Source organism: Ischnura elegans, chromosome 10, assembly GCF_921293095.1.
Source record: "Ischnura elegans chromosome 10, ioIscEleg1.1, whole genome shotgun sequence".
NCBI lineage: Eukaryota > Metazoa > Arthropoda > Insecta > Odonata > Coenagrionidae > Ischnura > Ischnura elegans.
In genome coordinates, this window is record NC_060255.1 from 26660481 (window position 1) to 26676713 (window position 16233).

The following is a 16233-nucleotide window of genomic DNA, read 5'->3' on the forward strand; positions in this document are numbered from 1 at the left end:
GTGCGTGGAGACCCGTACATGGGGGAGAAAGGGATCCTGGTGGGTGAGTTCTCCGGCACCCAGCTGGGCGTCGGAAACCCGGTATGGGCCGGAGTTCAATACCCCACTTCGACCCTGGATTCCCCGCAAAACGGGCGGCCGAGAATAGCCCAGATCGGTCAATCGGCTCCTGGCGGCTCCCGCGCTGGAAGTTCTAACCCAAAAGAGACCCCCTATCGAAGGTTCCTATATCCCTTGGGTAGCCCTGACGCCCATTCCGGCTTGCGGGTGGCGTTCCAAATGTGTGGCTCCGTGGTGGGTGGGGAGCCTAGGGGATGATTAAAGTTTCTATTGCCTTGTTTCCACTACGCCCTTCTTACGCGGGTTAGCGCTGACCCGGGTTACATATCGTTGTGGAAACGGCAGTTAGCGCCAACCCCGGTCAGAATTGTAACCCGGGTTGGCTGACGCGGGTTAGCAGGTAACGCGGGTTAGAGAAAGTAGTGGGAATGCTAGTTTTCCGACCTTGTGAGCAATTGACGAACGTATTTCGTCTAACAACCGCGTTATCAGGCAGACATTGAAGGCGGGAAAAACAGTGGGAGTAGTTGTTTTTCTTTTTAATAGTAGCGGAGATGGCTAATCCTGAAAGGAAGAACTTTTTAGACGAGGAGACGGAGATGCTGCTGACATTATATGAAGAGGAAAACATACAGCGGAGGCTCCGGGGGACATTAAAAGGCCACAAGCAGGTGTGGGCAGACTTGGCTGCTCGGCATAGCCATTCAGGTTATGAAAGAAATTGGCTGCAAGTTAAAGATAAAGTTTGCAACCTCAAGCGGAGGTATTTCGAGATAAGGAGGAGCCTTCGTTCTGGGGATTCGCCGCCGGAGTGGCGATTTTGGGATCCCCTACACAGGATCTTCGGATCGAAGCCTTCCGCCACGCCTGTAGCGGGAATGGATTCTATTACGGATACGTAAGTAACCGTCCTCGTATGAAATGTTTCATTGGACTGCAATTTTTTGTGATTTAATTTAACTCTGTATCAGTGAATTATGCCTATGGTAAATGTTTTTCACAATGATAATGAAATGCTACACTGCTTGTCGGTGAATAGTCGTCGTCGTCCACTGCCAAACACTTAAACTAAGATGGATCCCAGGTTATCATGTGCATGCATTCCTTTATTTGCATCTGGTAAAATTGAGATCGCTGCTATTGAAAGTTATTACCAGTAATCACAACATGGCCATATTTTTGTAGGTTCCTCTTATTCTCTTTTTTTGCTAGTTCCTCGTTGTAATATATTAAGTACTGCGTGATAAAGATCATCTTCAGGAACCATCAGTATTTGAAAGTGAAGTTGAAGCTATACCCAAATTCCAGTTTATTAAGTCACATAAATTATGTGTGTGTTATTTAAAGCTACATCCATTTGTATATTGTCCAACCGGTCCTCAAGTCACATCAGATCTGAAGTCTCTCAAATCATGTTTGGAATACATTTATGTGCCAAATGGGAATCAGAAAAAATTGCGTATTGTTGGCAAAAATACTATTGGCAAACCTTTTATTTCATTTTCATGTGTACTAAATCGAAGCAAGTTCAAAAATGCCGTTGGGAATGGTCCAATAACACCTTTTCATTTTCCATAATTTTAAACATACCAGTATATTTTCCCACTGGTTTGATACCGTTTCCATGCTGACCTTTGAAGAAAACGTGTGTAAAGGCGGCCTTCAAATATTTTCTCTAGAGTGAAAGTGTTTTGGTCATTATGCCTGTTACTGTTATTTCTGCTTCAAACGGCCGAGCATATGGCAATCTCATCTGGTACCATGCTAAACTTTAAATGATCTTTAAAAACCTTTACTCCTTCCACAGGCAAAGTGGAAGTGACACTGGGAGCTGCAAGGCTGTTATTCAGGAGGAGAGGGGGAGTGGCATGGCTGTCCACGAGGGAAAGGAAGCTGTGAGCAGCATGGCTGACCACGAGGGGAAGGAAGCTGGGAGCAGTAGTGGGTCCTCCGTCTCCCAACCTATGAGGAAGAAGGCAAGGAGGAGAAGCTCTTTAGACGAAGAGCTCCTAGCTTTCCTGACAGAGTCTGAAAAGAAATCTGATGAGCGCTATGCACGGTTGGAGAAGCGGGATGAGATGATGCTGGCAGAAATGGCTGCAGTGTCGAAATCTTTCAATGACTTTTTGAAGGCATCTGCCTCCTCCCTTCATGTATCATCTACCTCCCATCCTGTCCCTAATCCGCCTCCCCAATTACCTGTGGCTACTCCCATCTCTTCCCTCACCCCTTCTCTCTCCCTATCTACTGCATCCTCAACCATCAACCTTCCCCCTCAATGCCAGCAAACAGGAGGGCAGAACTTACCAATATCAATGGAGGATCTTTTTAAATTAATTAGATCCTCAGACTCCCCCACAATCTCCATTCCCTCTCCATCCAATTACGCACTTCCGTCGCCTTCTGTCAAAGTACCCCTCTCCCCATCAACTCCTTCATATGGTCACCTTCATCCTGACAAAAACCCTCTTCCACAAACACCAGTGACATCTAAATATATTAGGCTAGATGATGGATCCATTGTGCCTGTTTTAAAAATTTTAAGGAGATAGATGAATTTATAAGTCAATAAAAGGAAATGAAAGGAAGACAATTCTTTTATTTATAAATTGGTAATCATCCTCATTAAGGCATTCCGTTTCTCATTTCCCTCCACATTATTCCAATCCAAATTGCCACCCTCCGGTTGTGGAAATATGGCATTGAATTGTGCCACATTCTCCAACCATTCTGAATGGAAAAACTCCCGCCTTTCTTCACAAATGTTGTGGAGAATGCAGCAAGTAACTATGATATTACTTGTCTTCGTAATGTCCGTGTCCAGTTGTTTCATTATAGCCCTCCATCTGCCTTTGAGCCGCCCAAATGCGTTCTCTATCACCATCCTGGCTCTAGACAACCTGCAATTGAAAAAATAACATGAAATAGGATACTTTTTGAAGGTCATCACTGGTTTTAGGGTTAGGACCTGCCAAAAAAATGTTATGCAGCTTTTTGGAATGAATGCCAAATGTAAGGTTCGAGTCAAGCATAAATGAATTACGTATCTCTGGTAACTGTAAGCATGCATTACTCTTATATAGGCTGTAACAATTTCAGACTGTTTCATAATTCCCCGCACGGGGGGAGGAGAGTTATCTCTTCCTTTGGGGAGTCGCGCCCCCACGGACCCGAGCCCACCGAGGAGACAAGCTCGTAAAAAAACCCCGTCGCTCGCTCGGATAGTGTCCAGACAGCATGTGACTCTGCTGCTCTGAGTAGCCGTAAGATCTGGCGTCCAGAATCACCCACGTGTTTGCCGTGCGTGGAGAACCGTACGTGGGGGAGAAGGGGATCCTTTCGAAGGTTCCTATGTCCCTTGGGTAGCCCTGGCGACCACACCGAATCTCGGTGTGGCGTCCCGAATGTGTGGCTCCGTGGTGGGTAGGGAGCCCAGGGGATGAAATATAACGTAGTATGGAGTCTGAAATTCTTCCTCCACCAAAGAGATCCCGCCCGGACACGGGCGGAGGAGAACAGTTATTCGAAAGAGCAAAACGGTTTCTGTCATTGAAATGCTCCAAGGACGGCGAAAATTTGAAAAAGGTTTCTCCCTTCTTCATTAAAAAAGCACTTCAAGCCATCATTCCAGGAGAGCCAAACTCAGTAAAGAAACTTAGAGATGGTTCCCTATTAATCGAAACAGCCAATAACGTACAAGCCGAAAAATTGTTAAAAGTAGAAAAGTTGCACGATATACCAATTAATGTCGAGATCCACCGTACTCTAAATACATCTAGGGGTGTGATCAGCCACTACGACCTACTATATGTCGAACCAGACGAAATTAAGAAGGAGATGGCTTCCCAGGGTGTCATTGATTGTCGACGACTTACAACGAAGCGTAACGGTGAAGTGATTAATACTACCTCGGTAATCCTCACGTTCGGTTTGGATAAAATCCCGAGCAAAGTCTACCTAGGCTATGAATCGGTACCTGTGAGACCTTTCTTTCCCAACCCGATGCGTTGCTTTCAATGCCAAAAATTCGGCCACATCGCACCGCGATGTGAGGGCAAGAACACCTGCCCGCGCTGTGGCAAGGACAAGCATGACGGTGAGAAATGTTCATCGGAGCCTTACTGCGTCAACTGCGAGGGCACGCATCCATCGTACTCCCGAGATTGTCCCGTCATGAAAGATGAAAGGAGGATAATGGAAATAAAGACCCTGGAAAGAATCCCCTATTCCGAGGCACGAATGAAATACCGGTCACAGATGGCCCCAACATTTTCAAAATCGTATTCGCAAATAGTCGCAACCACCACTAAAAAAACTACATGTACCATCTCTACTCAGACTTATAATGATTTTCGCATTGAGAGCACGAAGATGCCCATACGAGAACAAAAAAAAACAGAAAAGCAAATTAATAAAGTCACAGACAGGAAAAGTCATTCTAAGGCGGTTTCCCCTAAGAAAAACCCAAAATCTACTTCTGAGGATGCTGGGAATAAGCGGGATAAAACACCCCCACCCACATCCTCTAAAGATGCACAATATGATGCCATGGAAGAAGACCTCTGTGTCTCGGACACAGAAGTGTTCCAGGCCAGGATAAAGCAGAGGAAACAGCGGTTAAAACGTTGATCCTCCGCTCACTGTGTACATACGTACATTTCCAGATTTTAACCTATTTATTTATTTATTTATTTTAACAATTTAAACCATGTATTTTATTCTACAATGGAATATGAATGGTTTTTATAGGCACAAGGAGGAGCTGGTTGTTTTAATTAGAGACTATAACCCCGTCTGCATATGCCTGCAAGAGACGCATTTTAAGCTGACAGACAAGACCGTTTTAAAAGGTTTTAAATGTTTTAGACTTGACGACACCAGTGGGCAGCGAGCCCAGGGTGGAGTGGCAATTGCTATTCGGGAGGCCCTTTACACCTCACGAGTGCAATTGGACACTCCGCTGCAGGCAATTGCAGTGACAGTACACGCACCCGAGGCAATTACTCTCTGCAACGTATATCTGCCGGAAGGTGCACCTGTGAGTCGAGTTAATTTAGAATCCCTCGTTCGTCAGTTACCTCGGCCCTATGTTTTAATGGGTGACTTCAACGCACACGACACCCTATGGGGTAGCACAAGAACTCAGTGCAATCAAAGGGGACACATAGTCACAAATTTTATCAATGACCTTAACTTGTTTTTACTAAACACCGGTGAAAAAACTCGATTCAACAGCTTCAACGGTACCTTCTCGTGTATCGACTTAAGTATTACGACAGGTGGCCTAATGCCTAGGCTTGAGTGGTCCGTACATAAAGATTTATGCGGTAGCGACCACTACCCTATTTTAATTACTAAAGGTGGCGGTTTTATCCACCGTCCGACTCAACCAAGCAATTGGGTTGTCCGCTAGGCCAATTGGTCTCTTTTTAAAAGAAAATTTTATTTTAACCACGACGACAATGTGAATGGTGTGGGGAACATAAAAGTACTCACAGATAACATTCTAGAAGCCGCAAATTCCACCGTACCCCGTTCTAAATGCAAATCTCACAGGCCCACAGTTCCTTGGTGGAACGAGGAGTGCGCAAAAGCTATACAGGTGCGAAAGAGGGCACTCCGAATCTTTAGCAAATATCCTACGGCGACAAATCTCACCGCCTTCCGGCGCCTCAGAGCGAAAGCTCGGCAAGTGGTTAAGGAGGCCAAGAAAGCTTCATGGGAGGAGTTTGTGTGCTCTATAAACCACAGGACTCCCATATCCAACATCTGGAGGAAGATTAAAAGCATCTCTGGCTCTAACCACAACCCTGCAATTTCATCCCTGAAGGAGACTGACCGAGTTCTGACGACACCTCCCGAAATAAGCGAGTGCTTTGGACGTCGACTTGCGGAGACGAGTCGTAACGGCAGCTACGACGAACCATTTAGAACACTGAAAGAGCAGAATGAGACGATACCTCTTACCTTTAACCCGAGAGACTCTGGCGAGGTTTACAACGACCCCTTTTCTCTGTGGGAGTTGACCTCCGCCATCCTCGAATCCCGTGACGGCTCACCAGGAATAGATAAGGTGCATAACGCTTTTCTAAGAAATCTTCCCAAAGAAGCACTCCCCCATATGCTGCGATCCCTTAACCAAATTTGGTCAGAGGGTAGTTTTCCAGACCCTTGGAGGGAGTCCATAGTCGTACCCATCCTTAAACAAGGAAAAGATGGATCGGACCCAAACAACTATAGACCGATATCTCTCACCAGCTGCGTATGCAAGGTGATGGAAAGAATGGTCAACCGTCGTCTCGTTTGGTGGTTGGAGCGGCGGAACCTTCTTTCGGATATCCAGTGCGGCTTTCGACGGGGTAGGTCAACCTCCGACCATCTCGTCAGGACTGACAGTTTCATTCAGGAAGCATTTCTTTTGCGGCAAAACGTAATTGGCGTGTTCTTCGACTTAGAGAAAGCGTATGACCGTGTTTGGCGGTACAAAATTCTGAAGACACTTGATAAATGGGGGTTTAAAGGAAATCTACCTATTTTCATTAAAAATTTTCTGTATGCCCGAGTTTTTAAAGTTAGAATAGGTGAATATCTATCTACCTTATATCCACAAGAAAATGGAGTACCCCAGGGGTCCGTACTGAGCGTGACCCTATTTGCCATTGCGATAAACGATGTGACCGAGTGTATCCGCTCCCCAGTTATGGGCTCCTTGTTTGTTGATGACCTCGCTATTTTCTGCAGGTCATCAAAATTAACGAATGCCTCTAGGCTGATCCAGCTGACTCTGAATAAGCTCTCCGTTTGGTCTCAGAGGAATGGATTCCGTTTCTCTACTGAGAAAACGAAATGCATTCACTTTTACCGAGGACGGGGTGTACAAGCCCCACCGTCCCTATATCTCAATGGTAATGAGCTTCCTTACGTTGAGAACGCCCGATTTCTGGGTATGACATTGGACCGGCGCCTGAATTGGCGCGAACATTTCCGAGCTCTAAGAGACAAATGCTTCAAAGTTCTGAACATTTTACGGTTTCTGTCACATTCGACATGGGGCGCGGATCGTACCTCAATGCTTATGCTGTATCGAGCATTAGTACGTTCAAGGCTAGACTACGGATCGATTGTGTACTCATCCGCCCGTGAGACCTACATGAAACCGCTCTCGACGGTTCATAATACGGGACTGCGTTTAGCAACCGGTGCCTTCAGGACCTCCCCTGTCTTGAGCATTTACGCCGATACAGGAGAGCCTCCCCTAGTCAATCGCAGAGAGACGTTGATGTGCAATTATGCCACAAAAATTTTATCCGCGCCGAACCACCCCTGTTTTAACATTATTTCTCACCCACTGCTTTTAGACCTTTTTAACCGAAAGACAAGATCCACTAAACCTCTAAGTGTTCGCTTCAGAAACCTAATCGCAGAACGCAATTTTATCTTGCCCGCCACGTACCCCACTGGTTACAGCAACGTGCCGCCGTGGTTAATTCCCCGGCCAGCTTTGAGACTTGATCTTACTCGCTGCTCTAAATCTACTACTATGCCGGGAGAATACCAACAACTTTTCAAGGAATTCCGCGCCGAAAACTCCGAATCTACGTTCGTATACACTGACGGTTCGAAATCGGATACCGCCTGTGGGTGCGCTGTGGTATCCCCATATCATGGAGTCCTTAAGGCAAAATTGCATCCGTACTGTTCCATTTTTACGGCTGAGCTCACTGCCATTAGGATTGCTCTCCGATCCATTAAAAACAGTGTTGCGTCATTTATGATCTGTACAGATTCTTACAGTGCTCTCCAATCCATATCTCTTTATTCTCCTTGTCACCCCATTGTTCAGGACATACAAAGCACTCTGTTATCCCTGAGTAAAAAAGGGACCACTATAAGCTTCGCTTGGGTCCCTGGACATGTGGGCATACCAGGGAATGAGAAAGCAGACTCTGCAGCCAAAGATGCGCTCAGGTCTCCGGATACAGATTTTCAGTTAATGCCAGCGGAAGATTTAGGGAATGCCATGAGGGGTATGATTAGACAAAATTGGAAGACGCAATGGCTCGAAATCCAAAATAACAAACTTCGGGAAATAAAGCCCGTAATAACTGCGTGGCAGACCTCTATAAGAAATGTCCGCAGGGAGGAAGTGGTTTTAACACGCTTAAGAATTGGTCACTGCTTATTAACCCATTCATACCTCTTCACCGAAGAGAGAATACAGCCCCAATGCTTAAATTGCGATTGTCCACTAACAGTGCGACATATCCTGACGGACTGTGCAAGATATCGTACTGCACGGGTGAATCACAACCTCGGAGTCAACCTAGCTGAGGTACTAGGAGACACTCCCGAAAACATTTCCCGACTGATAGCATTCCTACACTCAACTCGACTTTTCAATAAAATATAAATGATACCTCTTGTAAATTATTGACACGTTAATTTCAGAACGGGCCTAATCCCCTTTATCAATACCAGTCAGTGAGTGGTGCAAAATGGCCTTAGCCGCCGGCGCACCCTATAAAATAAACACTACTACTACTACTACTGTTTCATAATTGAGGAGTAACTACCATGTCATAGCTGTGGTCAGGGCTAGTTGACCAAATTAGTATGATCTTTATGCCGTTATTTTTATAGGGTGCTCATGTAATTTTTTCACATTCCCTGATAAAATAAATATCTCCGCAAAGCAATTGAAACCTAAGTAAAACAAGCATTACAAATGTGTTCATACCTGAAGGTCTCATATTAACAGGAGAATGGGGAAGGTGGTGAAGGAGAATCCAGAATGGGATTAGGATAGTCAGCGGCCAGCCGTCGGTGATGAAGCTTTCCACCCATATTTTTACTTTACCTTCCATAAAATACCTAAGACAGGATTGCCCTCAGCTTTGAACACGTCTTTAATGCTTGGCGATAGTTAATGCCACAGCAACGCAAGCTAAAAGTAATGTGATTTTTTAGCGGTGAACAAATAAAACCAGCAATGGCAAGTAGCATTTAACCTAATAATAATAAATTTCATTGTCCTTCGGCCAAATTGGCAATCGACAAAGTCAATGAAATTAATTAAAATACCTAAATATATGAAATGAGTCTATACATGAAAAAAAATTAATCACTTTATGTACAAATACCCATAGTTACATATAGGCAACATCTTCGCATTCCAGAAACTGTGCAAGGTTATAAAAAGGATGTACGACTAACCAGTTATTAATTTCTGTCTTATATAAATTTAACGGCATGCATTCTTTGACATGTAAAGGAAGTTTGTTAAAAACCTAAATACCCACCATGTCATGACTATTAATTGATTTTGACAATCTTTGATATGGAAGATAGATCTTAGATAGTTATTTGGCACACACTTTCTGAGATTTTTTAGTAAATAGATTACTTTTAATAGCATTTCACCTATATATAATTGGTGTGGTTCTCCCATGTCACCTTATTATCTAGGTACACACCTAAAAACTTAACATAACTGGCCCTATCACAGGGTGGTATCTCTCGTACACTAAAAACCATTTGTTGTGTCTGACTTTCATTCATCAAAAAAGCATTTGTTGAGATTTCTATGAAATGCGTGGTTTCATATCTTCGAGGACAATGCAGTTTTTTATCAATGGGAAATATATCTATGTACCTTGGTAGTCAAGGGTTTGTTGTTTTACTTTGTTGTGAGACTTTTTACAAATGGTTGAGAATAAAAACTCGAAGTCAGATAATGGAACCTGATTTTTTTATTTTTCCGCACTAACTGCCAAAGCTTGTGTAGTTGTGCAGGGAATTCGCCTACGGATTACTGCAACAGTAATTTTTTTATCACCATTTGCCTTAAACCAATAAGATGCTTACAAGATTGTATTGCCAGTGATGATTTTAAGACTTTTAAGTCTTTGCTAGCATTCACGAAAGTAGTATCATCTGCACATAATACAGTATCTGATATTACATTGAACATTAAGAAAACCAGTCTCGAGGCAACTTTCATTATGCTTATTGATAGAATTAATTAGGCACATTTCATTTACTACTGGACAAGGAGTATTTACACTTTGTTATTGCTCCATGTCATTTCCAACGAAGAATTTTCAGGGTAGCCTAAGGGAATACTCTGACTTTGCAACTGTTTCCCATAGGAGACAACCATTGATACAGGAAGTAATATTACCCCCTATGAAAAAAGTGTATAAACCTGTATAAAATTGGTATACATTCTTATACAATTGCCATGACAATGTATAATAAGAATGCATACTAATTTTTTACAGGTTTATACAATTTTTACAAATGGGATATTATAGTGACATTGAGGTAGGGTGACATTTAGGTAGGGTGACATTTTTTCGAAAGTATCCCTTGAGTAAATCACCATTACACACCTGTAGTTAAAATTATCCTGCTCGGGTGTGGTTTCCCCCCGGAAAGGTTTCATCAAATTCTTGTGAAGTGGGAAAGCACCGTCACCAATAATATGGTATTCCGAAGGCACTCCGCTGTTTAATAGATCCCACATTCCACTGGCTTGTAGAACCCCGGCGTCGTTTACTTTTCCAGGGAACCCCACATTCACATAAGAGAATCTGTAAGGAGAAAAAAATGATGCAGCCATTCCAGTAATAGTATACAACAGTTGAAAACAATGTGTCCTCCCATACCTGTAAGTGTGGTCGGCAACAGCAAGGAGAATGACTGAATGCCAGCCTTTATAGTTATAATACTCTTTTCCATTGTCTTCAGGCGTTATAATGGGGATGTGACTGCCGTCGATCGCTCCCAGAACGCCAGGAAACTGCCACCGCCGAAGGAAGTTCTGTGCAGCAGCTGCCATTTCTTCCTCACTTCGCGGAAATTTTATTTCCTCCGCATAAAAGCGGCCTATGATGGCATCGCAGAATTCCTCTACGATACGCCACACTGACGTCTTGCCAACACCAAAAGTATTTCCTACCACAGCAAGATCTGACCCCGACTTGAGGTAATACAGCGCAATCGCTATCCTTTTAGGGACGGGAATAGCTTCTCGCATGCGCGTACTTATTTTTACGATGCGAGGCCCTATTTCGTCGCACAGCATTTGAAATGTATCCCGCTGGATACGAAATGTTTTCTGGAAAACATCATCGGGCCAAGTGGGAACATCCCTATCCCAGAACCCCTGGCTGTTGACAAACCGCCAACTTCTTCTTACTGCATACCGGGGCCTTCTTCGTAAACTGTTTATGATATAGGCCCTCAGGTTCCTCCTCCATCGCATTTCTTCCTCCATTTCGTTCCGCAGGCGGATCCAATTCCGCCACAGCATTAAATAAATGTTGGCTAACGGCAACAATCTAACCACTTGTACCTCCATTTTCATCACAAGCTATTTCGCTACTCAACTATTTACCTCCCCCAAACTTCTGTTCCCGGCAGGGTATTCGGACAAACTCCCGTTGGAACGCTGGTCAGGTTACCCATCATCCCCTAACCGCTGTAGACCCTTCGTAGTGGAAACAAGGCATATGTATGGATAATAATCTCTCTCCCCCTCCAAAAAGATCCCGTCCGGAAACGGGCGGGGGAGAAATGCAATGTAATAAATTCTTGATAACGAAATGCCATAAGGAAGGGGAAACAATGGAAAGTGTCCCCATTCTTAATCCGTAAGGTGCTATCTGCAACAGTTCCGGGAGACGTTAAATCTGCGAAAAAGTTAAGGGACGGGTCACTATTAATTGAAACGGCTAACAAGGCACAAAGTGAGAAGGTCCTTAGAATGAAGTCACTATGATCTATTCTACGTTGAAGTCGACGAAATTAAGCATGAGATGGCATCTCAGAGAGTGTGTGATGCTCGTCGACTTGCCTCTAAACGTAATGGAGAGATTACTTATACCATTTCAGTAGTGCTTACGTTTACGTGCGACCGGCTTCCCGACAAATTGTTCATAGGGTATGAAGAAGTACCCGTGCGGCCATTCATTCCAGCCTCAATGCGCTGTTTCCAGTATCAACGCTTCGGCCACATCGCAACGCGATGTGAGGGCAAGGCCACCTGCCCACGCTGCGGCCTGGATGCGCACGGTGACTCAAGCTGCTCCAAGGACCCACAATGCGTGAATTGTGACGGCGCTTACCCTGTATACTCCCGCAAGTGCCCAAAAATGATTGAAGAAAAGAAAATAATGGAAATTTAGATCACGGAGAAAATCACATACTTGGAAGCAAGAAAGAGATACAGAGAGCAATTGAAACGGCTAACAAGGCACAACGTGAGAAGCTCCTTAGAATGAATTTGGTCTTTTGTGGGGTAGCCCCGACCTTCTCGAAATCATTCGCTAAGATAGTCTAATCAACTGTTGCGAAGGCTTCAATTGGTATACAAACGGAAAACATTTCCAAGAATGAAAATAGTACAAGAGAATCTGCCAAACCGGATAAGGCGTCAAAACCGGCTATTAAAAACAGTCCCACCGCTTTGGGTTCCCCTAAAAGGAACCCGCCAAACCACAACACCGGCGTCACGCAAAAGAAGCGTGAAGTAACGCCACCCCAAATACCTCCGGCATAAATATATGTAACGTAATCCAACCGGAGTCATGGAGGAAGACGAAAGTCTCTTAGAGACAGAAATCCTCCCAAGCCAAGAAAAAGACAAAAAAGAACAGACTTCGGCGCTGAACACCCTTCACGCAGTTAAAGTTATTATATAAATTTTATTAATTTATTTTTAATCATGGCTTTTATTTTGCAATGGAATTGCAATGGTTTTTATCGGCACAAGGAGGAGCTGGCCCATGATATTTTGTGGGGTAGCACAGCGGGGCAATGCAACCGCCGTGGACGTACTTTATCTAGTTTTATTGCTTATTTTAATTTAATTTTATTGAGCAACGGGGAGAAAACCCGCTTTAACTCATCCAGACCCCGATAATGGCCACGCTGTTCGTAGATGACATGGCGATTTTCTGCAGGTCGTCCAGGGTGGCTAGTGCATCAAGATTGGTCCAGCTCACGCTGAGCAAACTAAGCCAATGGACCCATAAGGGCGGCTTTCGGTTTTCTATTGAGAAAACCAAGTGCGTACACTTCCACCGTGTCAGAGGCATCCATATAACACCTACGCTTCGTCTTAGCGGAAGAAATCTCCCATTTGTAGAATCTATCCGTTTTCTTGTGCTAACATTAGATCACAAACTCAACTGGCGAGATCAAATTAATAATCAGAGGATAAGTTGATCTAAGTCTATTAATGTTTTAAAGTTTTTAAGCCACGTATCATGGGGAGCAGACCGCACCACCTTGCTCCTACTGTACCGCACATTGGTGCGGTCTAAACAAGACTACGGCTCATTTGTTTATGCGTCCGCTCGCTCATCGTATCTACGAGCGTTAAATTCTTTCCATTACACGGCGCTACGACTCTGCACTGGGGCCTTCCGAACAAGCCCGGTCCCAAGTATCTATTCTATTGTAGGGGAACCTCCCTTGTGCTATCGTAGGACTTGGCTGCTTTGCATTTATGCATCCAAAATTTTATCCGCGACGATTCACCCATGTTACGACAACCTTTATAAACCCCTTTTTATAAACCTTTTTAATCGAAGGACTAGGGCAACGAGACCTGTAAGTATTCGTTTTAACGATTTTATTCTCAGATGTGATTTGCAATTACCCGATGTATACCCTGTTGCGTACTCTACCCATGCACCTTGGTTGACTCCCACTCCTATTGTTCATATGGCTTTACAATCTCGACCAAAATCCGTCACTACTCTATCGGAGTACCAGCGTCAGTTTCTTATGTTTCGGTGGAACCACCCCAATTTAATCCCCATTTACACTGACGGATCAAAGTGCAGCTCAGCCTGTGCATGTGCAGCGTTCTGTACTCTCCACGGAGCTATGAAGGCGAAATTACATCCTCTGTGTAGTGTCTACACAGCGGAACTTTTTTCGCAATGAAGATGGCTTTGGAAGCTTTAAGTGACGATGGTGGCTTCTTCGTCATTTGCACCGACTCCCTTCGCTCCCTACAGTCTATTTCTGGCTTCTCGCCCATGCACCCAATTGTCGAAGATATTCGCTCAACGCTGCTTACCCTCAAGAGAAAAGGAGTCATTGTATGCTTTCTCTGGGTTCCGGGACATGTGGGGATAGCGGGGAACGAAAAAGCAGACGTCTTGGCCAAGGAAGCTCTAAGCGACGAAGTGCACACATCAATGCTATTTCCATTCGAAGACTTGAGAGCGTCCCTTGTAAACGCTGTGCTCGAACTGTGGATGGAGTCGTGGAGGACTCTGAACGATAATAAATTGCGAAGCATCAAGGCGACAACTTAAGCTTGACCCTCCTCGGCCAGGAATAATCGAAGGGAGGAAGTGGTAATTACTCGGCTGAGGATTGGGCACTGTCGCTTGACTCATTCCTTTCTCTTTACGGAAGAGAAGGAACCGCCTCAGTGTGATGAGTGCGGATGTCTTTTAAGTATCCGTCATATCCTGACAGAGTGCGACAAATACCGTGACGCGCGGATTCGGCTCAATATAGGGGGGACTTGAATCCCTCCTCGGAGACAACCAGACTAATCTGAATGGTATAATTTTGTTTATCAGGGAAACGGGTCTGTTCAACCAAATTTAAATTTTTATAAATAATATCTGATCGTTCCTAATCTATATAAATAAATTATGCAGTGACGGTCCTTTTAATTTACGACTTAAATCTAAAGACTGAGTAGTGGTGCAGAATGACCTAGCCGTCGACGCAACCTTAGGATAAATACTACTACAACAGATAACCTCCTAACTGAATTAGAATATACCCAAAAAAGCCCAGGTCATGGAGTGGTAATGAGAATATAGAAACCTGTTGTTCCTAGTTACAGAAAACTTTATGTTCATTACGTTTCATGGATGACGTAGATGTCGTTTCAGAAAAAAAAAAACAGTTGACCTGCGGTTTAGATGGAGAGAGAATATAGGAATCTGAGATATGAATAGAAATGGATGAGGATCACTGTGAATACCCCGCACGGGGGGAAGAGAGTAATCTCTTCCTTTGGGGAGCCGCGCCCCCACGGACCCGAGCCCACCGGGGAGACAACCTCGTCAAAAAACCCTTCGCACGCTAGGATAGCGTCCAGACAGCATGTGACTCTGCTGTGCTGAGTAGCCGATACATCTGGCGTCCAGATTCACCCACGTGTTTGCCGTGCGTGGAGACCCGTACAAGGGGGAGAAGGGGATCCTGGTGGGTGAGTTCTCCGGCTCCCAGCTGGGCGTCGGAAACCCGGTATGGGCCGGAGTTCAATACCCCACTTCGGCCCTGGATTCCCCGAAAAACGGGCGGCCGAGAAGAGCCCAGCTCGGTCAATCGGCTCCTGGCGGCTGGGGAGCTTGGCGGCTCCTTCCGAGCGTACGCCAGGACGGGTTAGTGCTGGAGATATGGGGGTCTCCGTAGGGCGGCCGAAGGTGCGTGGGTTCGGAGGGCCCCCGCGCTGGAGGTTCTAACCCAAAAGAGACCCCCTATCAAAGGTTCCTATATCCCTTGGGTAGCCCTGGCGACCACACCGGATCTCGGTGTGGCGTCCCGAATGTGTGGCTCCGTGGTGGGTGGGGAGCCCAGGGGATGAATTATGTTCTTACTTTCATGGAGACGATTACTCTTCCTCCACCAAAAAGATCCCGCCCGGACACGGGCGGAGGAGAAAAGTCTTTTGAAAGCTCGAAGCGTTTTTTGTCTATGAAATGCGCCAAAGAAGGTGACACTCTGAAAAAGGTGTCTCCCTTTTTCATAAAAAAAAGCTATGCAATCGATAATTACTGGAGAGCCAAATTCGGTGAAAAAACTAAGAGATGGTACCCTACTAATAGAGACTGCGAACAACATCCAAGCTGAAAAATTGCTTAAAACTGAAAAATTACACGACATCCCAGTTAAAGTCGAGATCCACCGCACTCTAAATACCTCTAAGGGAGTAATAAGTCACTACGACCTTCTTTACGTGGAACCAGAAGAGATCAAGAGAGAGATGGCCCCCCAGGGCGTCATCGACTGCCGCAGACTGACTACGAAGCGAAACGGTGAAGTGATAAATACCACGTCAGTAATTCTCACGTTCGCTCTAGACAAACTGCCCGTTAAAGTCTTCTTAGGATACGAATCTGTAACTGTGCGACC

The 16233-nt window shown here is 44.9% G+C and overlaps 1 protein-coding gene across 1 annotated transcript; it reads left to right on the top strand.

Moving 5' to 3' along the window:
- Window positions 1-235: 235 nt before the first annotated feature.
- On the top strand, window positions 236-3106 carry LOC124166722. Its single transcript, XM_046544380.1, has 2 exons — window positions 236-958; window positions 1868-3106. The coding sequence occupies exons 1-2, from the start codon at window positions 615-617 to the stop codon at window positions 2610-2612; spliced, it is 1089 nt and encodes a 362-aa protein (XP_046400336.1). The 5' UTR covers window positions 236-614; the 3' UTR covers window positions 2613-3106.
- Window positions 3107-16233: the final 13127 nt, after the last annotated feature.